The 6,995-nt window shown below is 34.9% G+C and overlaps 1 protein-coding gene across 1 annotated transcript in view; it reads left to right on the top strand.

Moving 5' to 3' along the window:
* Positions 1-6,995, top strand: part of LOC132127137 (adhesion G protein-coupled receptor A3) — a 54,420-nt gene that overhangs the window by 27,533 nt on the left and 19,892 nt on the right. The window contains exons 5-7 of the mRNA XM_059538797.1: positions 2,801-2,872; positions 3,153-3,313; positions 5,577-5,790. Coding sequence (XP_059394780.1) covers positions 2,801-2,872; positions 3,153-3,313; positions 5,577-5,790 — 447 coding nt within the window. The remainder of the gene's footprint in view (positions 1-2,800; positions 2,873-3,152; positions 3,314-5,576; positions 5,791-6,995) is intronic.

Here is a 6,995-nt window from a genome sequence, read left to right as displayed (position 1 = left end):
TTCACAGAAAGCTAAAGCTGGTAACAGGTGTTGTTAGATGAGCATGTGAACGCAGCCGTCCCGTGAGGAACTGTAAACGCGTCGTCTTCACCTGCTGAAGGTGAAGATTACAGCCGAATCAGTCATTTCAATTAAGACAGCAGCTGAAACTCAACAGATTGCGCCCCAAACAGATGTGTTGTCAAGGGTATACAGGACAAAAATTGAAAACATAAACCGTTCGTAATGAGGCTTTTTAGTTTAATATGTTAATGGATCCCACTTGAATAAATGGGACCAGAATTACAGGCCTTAAGTTTTTTTTTTTTTTTCAGCAAATATGAGAGTGGTTATGAAAGTTGTCCACAAAACATTAAAATAATTTTGCGCAGTTTTTCACAGATGTCCAGAGCAGTGTGTAATATTTCATAATAGTAGTAATGGTAATCTATTTAATTTATCAGCACTAACTCAAGGACACATTAAACAATATAAAAACTAGACTATATTTTAGTTTTCTTTTTCTTTTTAAGTTGCTAATTAAACAAAGCAGGTTTAGTTTAGTACCACCGAGCAGAGGTGGAAAGTAACGAATTACATTTACTCGCGTTACTGTAATTGAGTAGCTTTTTTGTGTACTAATACTTTTTAAAGTAATTTTTTTAAATCTGTAATTTTACTTTTACTTAAGTATATTTTGTTTAAAGTATTGTACTTCGCTACATTTTAAAACACATTACACACGGAGTAAAAAAAAAAAAAAAAACAATCGCTCCCTGGAAACTACGTCAGTAAATAATGGACAGGAGGGCAAACTGGCGCTAAAATCACAAGAAAGATGCAGACGGACAAAACAGGCGTTAGTGGTGCAGACACCGCTGAAAACGAAACCCCGTCATATTCTGAAGTTGAACTCGAAGGAAGACCAAACTAGCAGCTTATAAAATCTCGACAAGACATCAACCCTTCGCAAGAATGTAGAGGGTAAGCTAAATAATTGCATCGTTGCATTGGTGGTTAAAATGAAGCTTTGACATTTTAGCAAGAGGTTTTGCACAAATTAGCCAAAAAGACAGTGGTGAGGAGTGTGCTATATATATCGTCTGTGATAATATCATAATTTTTGTTTTAATGATATGCGCGCACATTTATAGTGCGTTCTTTCACTGTGTGATTCAGTCTCCTAAAATGCATTTAGAATGATCACAAAATTGAAGATATAGGGGCAGAAAATTCACATATTTTTATAATTTCATATATTAAATCAAAATCACACAAAGAAGGCCGTCTTTTCCTCCAAAAATCATCATGAACATATACATACATACATACATATATATAACAGTTCAGTAAAGAAGTTAATTAAGAGACTTGCGTTTTAGACACCATATTGCCTTTTTTAGCTCTATTTCTACAACAGAAAATAATTCCAAACACAGCCACCAAAGCACAGTTTTGCGTCTCTGAGCAACGTGACAGTGTTTCGTTCCTGAATGAATCAATCGTTTAAATGATTCGGTTCAATCGCAATGACTCCCTTATTAACAGTGACTTGCTGACACATACTGGCCATTTTAATTTCACATTTAAAGTATCTTTTGATTTTTTTTTTTATAATTTCTTATCATTTCAAATGAGTATTCAACATTTTATGTCTTGTATATCAAAACATTATTCATGCATTTGTAACTGCAGGTTAAATGCATTCTTGTCCTGCACTAAACAGTGTAATACATCTAAATGCCACTTCCAATGATTCTTCTGCATTTCCTCTGCATTAAAAGATGAGTTTGTTGATACTGATTTGCCTGGTAACAGCCCAAATGTTTTATTATTCTAAATAACTGATTCCTTTAATTAAAAACAACTAGTTTGAGATTAATAGACCTATCCCAGGGGTGTCAAACTCAGTTCCTGGAGGGCCATAGCCCTAACCCTGCTCCAGCACACATATCATGTAGTTTTCAAATAAACCTAAATGATTAGATTAGCTGGATCAGGTGTGTTTAATTAGGGTTATATCTAAACTGTGCAGGACTGTGGCCCTCCAGGAACTGAGTTTGACACCCTTGGCCTGTCCCATTTTTGACTCCCTCCCACTGTTAAAATGTAACTAAGTAATTTTTACTCTGAGTACATTTTAAATGAGCTACTTTTTACTTTTACTTGAGTAGATTTTTAGACTGGTACTTTTACTTGTACTTAAGTAAAATTTCATTAATGTAATGGTACTTTTACTTGAGTAGAATATTTTTGTACTCTTTCCACCTCTGCCACCGAGATACATAGAGATGATAGTTTTATTAATTTATTTGTATATATTCTGTTTTTAAGTTAACTTTTTAGTACATTTGTTTGTATTTTTTATTTTTAAGTGCATTTTTTAATAGTTTTCGATTAAATGTTTAATTCAGCGCAGGTTTTTTAAAAATGTTTTTAGTATTTTATTTTAGTGCATCAAAATAGACTAAATCAAGTTGAGAAATGTTGCAACTAGCAGAAATGAAATATATGAATATAACAATTTTATAAAAATAAAAAGATAAACTGTCTTTTATTTCAAGTAACCAGTTTTATGGTTTTTGTTGTAGTTAACTTGAATAACTCTGAAACAAAGATTATTTTGGAGTACATTTTACAAGAAAATGTTTCATTTCTTGTAATTCAAACCTTCATGTTTAATTCCACATGTTGCTTGTGATTTCTTTTCTAACTGTTGGTGATGTTTACCGTTTTCTCAGTGCAAAAAATTACTCATGATACATCAGTTTCAATTAAGCATGGTACATTTTACTCATTAATTCTCCGTCTTTTACTGCAGTAACCTTTCGGAGAACAAGTTTTCTTCACTCTCTCAAGGGATTTTCGACAGCCTCGGCTCTCTGAAAATACTGTAAGTGTTTAGTTTTGTTTTGCATCATTTGCACACAAAATTGCAGTGGAAGCACAAATGGCCACCTAAAATAAAATGCAGATTGCTGTTTATTAAAGTTTATTAATGTCTGTTTACACGCTTCGTATTCTTTAACTTAAATGCTCGAGTTAAGCTTTTGTAACACCTGGCATGTCTTCAAACATGTTGAAAGTTTACCCTCAGACTGTTGACACACACTCTGTCGAAGGGAATGTTCTTGTGAGCTTATCAATGGCGCTGATGTAGTTATGATTTTTAGGGAGTTTGATAGCCCTTATCTTCTGTGCGACTGTAACCTGCGATGGCTGGTGGTCTGGATCAAAGAGAAGGCGATCGGGGTGAAGGAGACTCGCTGCTCGTTCCCTCGCTCCCTGCAGGGTCAGCTGATAACCTCGCTCAGACCCCAAACACTCACCTGTGGTAAGAATACACACTCACCATCACAGTCATAATCAGTGTTATTTTATATATATTAGGGGTGTAACGGCACGCAAAAATCATGGTTCGTTGTAAAGTCACGGTTCAGTTCATTTTCGGTACAGTAAGCAAAAGAAATGCAAACATTAAACTGCAGGTTGTTTATTACTATAAACTTTTTTTTTTTTTTTTTTTTTTTTACAATTTGTTTACTTTTTAATAAAATATATATAAAATAAAAAAAGAATAAGAAATAAAATACTGCTGCAAAGTTCTCCACTAAATAAAATACTCTCAGTCTCAAACCAATATCATATCATAAAATATCATGAAAAATATAAATGAATAACTATGATTACAGTGCAGCATTACCAATCCCAGCTTGTAGGCCTGCTCATTTTTAAAAATATATATAACTTTTCCAAAGTGTAAAGTGCAGCATCAACAGTTTCAGTTTTTAAATCTGCTCAGATTTCGTTATTGCGTTGGACCGATCAGAATTAAGAGCAAAGGTCTGTTTAAATGCCGACGGGAGCTGCGTTTGAATTACAATCATTTTTTTCCTAGTTGTAGTGATGTTCACACTCGCGTGATGCCTTTTGAAAACCTTAGGCCGGTGACACACTGGCATATTGCACCTGTCAAACATAGTCTATTTTGCCGTCAATACTGTTGACGGTGTCCTTTATCAGTAGGCTTTATATTTATGCTCAACATGAAGTATAGATATTGTTGTCGTGAAGACATGATCCTGGTCTGTCGGCGGCCTCCCTCTATGTCACCTACAGTAGCAGTACTCACGCCACGCAGCCAGTGTGTCACCGGCCTTAGAATCAGCTGCAGGGCGGGATTTGCACTGAATGCGGAGTATGTTCCGCACACAAAATATTGCATTTGGTCATTCGGTACACACGTGCACCGTACCGAAAGCCCTGTACCGAAACGGTCCGGTATGAATACACGTACCGTTACACCCCTTGAATATATATACAGACCTGCCAACCTGTGCGCAATTTGACCTCAAACTACGCAAAAATCTAGTGCCGCCTACTACTCACATTGCACAGGTATATTCTCCATCTGTAAATGTTAAAAATCCAATGGAAATATTTCCATTTTGCTGTCAGAAGTGCATGAGTTTCTGCTTTAGCGATTCTCTGTTAATCTCCACAGACTTCATTTAGAACGAGCGCATGCGTGCCAAACAGACTGAGCTCAAAGAAATAGGAGCGCAATTACTCTGACTAAAGTATACATTTTGCTGAAATATTTGTAGTTAGACAATAAATGTGAAGAATTTGTGTATGTAGAATATGTAGAATTTCAAATCTACAAGTAAGTGTATTTGTATGATAACTGTAAAGTGTAATAGGCTAATCAAAATATCCTTTTTACTCAGTTTGTGATTTTCATTTCATTTTTTAGTTTAGTTACTTTAACTTTAAAAATATTTTGTCTTTGTTTTTAGATTGCAATGTTACATTGTAATGTGATTGTAACCCATAATATATGCCTACATGCTTACATTCACTTTATTTGTTTAATCCAAATACAAAATACCATTTTTGTATTGTATTGTAATTTTTTTTAATGAGCTTTTTGCTTTTTTAAAAAAAAACTGTATCGAATTTAGCTGCTAAGGTAACATTTCAATTTTGTTCAGGTTTTTCATTTAACTTTTAATTTAGCTTGATTTCAAATCATAAAAACAGTTTTAATAGTTTTAGTTTGGGTTAACAATAACAACACTGCACACATGAGCAAATAGGTCAGGTTTTGCCTAAAGTGTTATTAAACTGGATGAAATGAGATGAGTGCCTTATTTTGTTATATTTTAATGACATTGTGCAACATGTAGTCTGATAAGAGAAACCAGACCTTGGCTTTCCATGACCTGTGACACATTAAATCTCTAATCTTTTAAAGTAAAATGATACTTTTTTTCCTAATAGTCTAAAATCTAAATGAGTGGAAGAGAATACATGATTGGTTTCTGAAAGAAAGCACGAAACCATTGATCTCCTGTTCTTTTACTAGTACAGACACGCTCTCCTCGGCCAAAAGCAAAAGTAATCCTGTGATATAAGACTTTCAGCCTGGGTTCAGGCCTCCCTTTATGTTGATTTTGGACTTTTGTAACCATAGCTTGTGCAAGAACTACAATAAAACTGCTCTCGGATCACTCATTAATGTCAGCTTTTGCACATAGCAGTCATCTGTGGCTCACCACAGGGTTTCTGTTGTTTTTCACCCTTCTCTATTTTAGACGCTCCTCTAGAGCTTCCCTCATTCCAGATGACTCCGTCCCAGCATCAGATCGTCTTCCAGGGAGACAGCCTGCCGTTTCAGTGCATGGCCTCGTTCGTGGACGAGGACATGCAGGTTCTGTGGTATCAGGACGGGAAGATGGTGGAGCCTGATGCCACTCAGGGCATCTACATCGAGAAAAGCATGGTGCAGAACTGCTCTTTAATAGCCAGGTAATAGAAGCCAGCCGTGAAGGAGATACCAAACCCAATACTGACCGCAGAATGACGTTTCTGCACACTAGATATGCGTGAATCACACTGTGAGCTGTGTTTGCCTTGGAGCATGACGATATATGTATACCTGAAACACAAACTCACACTTGATCTACCAACATTGTGCTGGAAAACACCAGATCTCAAAAAAGAAAAGTAACATTTTAAAGAAAAGGAAGAAAAATGTAGGTTGTATATCCTGCCAAAGCATCCGTGTGAATACTGGTGCTATTTTAGCAGTATTTATACTATTGTAGTATTTATAAAAATAGAAGCTAATTTTTAAGTTTTCTTGTTTATTTTAGCTTCAATTGTGGTACCGGTAATTCTATTTTATGTTTTAATAATTTTGCTATTTTATCTGTCTGTCTGTCTGTCTGTCTGTCTGTGTGTGTGTGTGTGTGTGTGTGTGTGTGTGTGTGTGTGTGTGTGTGTGTGTGTGTGTGTGTGTGTGTGTGTGTGTGTGTGTGTGTGTGTGTGTGTGTGTGTGTGTGTGTGTGTGTGTGTGTGTGTGTGTGTGTGTGTGTGTGTGTGTGTGTGTGTGTGTGTGTGTGTGTGTGTGTGTGTGTGTGTGTGTGTGTGTGTGTGTGTGTGTGTGTGTGTGTGTGTGTGTGTGTGTGTGTGTGTGTGTGTGCGCGCGCGCGCGCAGTATTCAACATTTGAAGTAGATCAAAAAAGTTAATCAAAGTTGTCCTAAAACCTAAAACAATACCCGTTCTTGTATTAGGATAACTTTGATTAACTTTTTGATTCACTTTAAATGTTGACTACTATATGTGTGTGTGTGTGTGTATTACTGAGAGATAAACGCGTAATCTTGATTTTTCTTTGAGATCAATCTACATGTTATCTAGCAAAAACTGTAGTTAAATTATTACAGCTCATTTATTTATGAAACTTGTTTCAATTAGTTTTCAAAACACATTTCGTATTTTTTAGGTTTTAATATTATATATATATATATATATATATATATATATATATATATATATATATATATATATATATATATATATATATATATATATATATATAATTTTTCTGTATATAGTTTATTTTTTCAGCTTCATTTCAGAAGTTTTGTAATTGTTTTACTTTTAGTTTCAATTGACAATGACACTGTGAAATACTAAAATCGGTATGCTGAATTCATAATGTTGACC

Source organism: Carassius carassius, chromosome 3 (assembly GCF_963082965.1).
Source record: "Carassius carassius chromosome 3, fCarCar2.1, whole genome shotgun sequence".
Classification (NCBI taxonomy): Eukaryota; Metazoa; Chordata; class Actinopteri; order Cypriniformes; family Cyprinidae; genus Carassius; species Carassius carassius.
The sequence above is the reverse complement of the archived record's forward strand: the minus strand, read 5'-3'. Positions and strand labels throughout refer to the sequence as shown.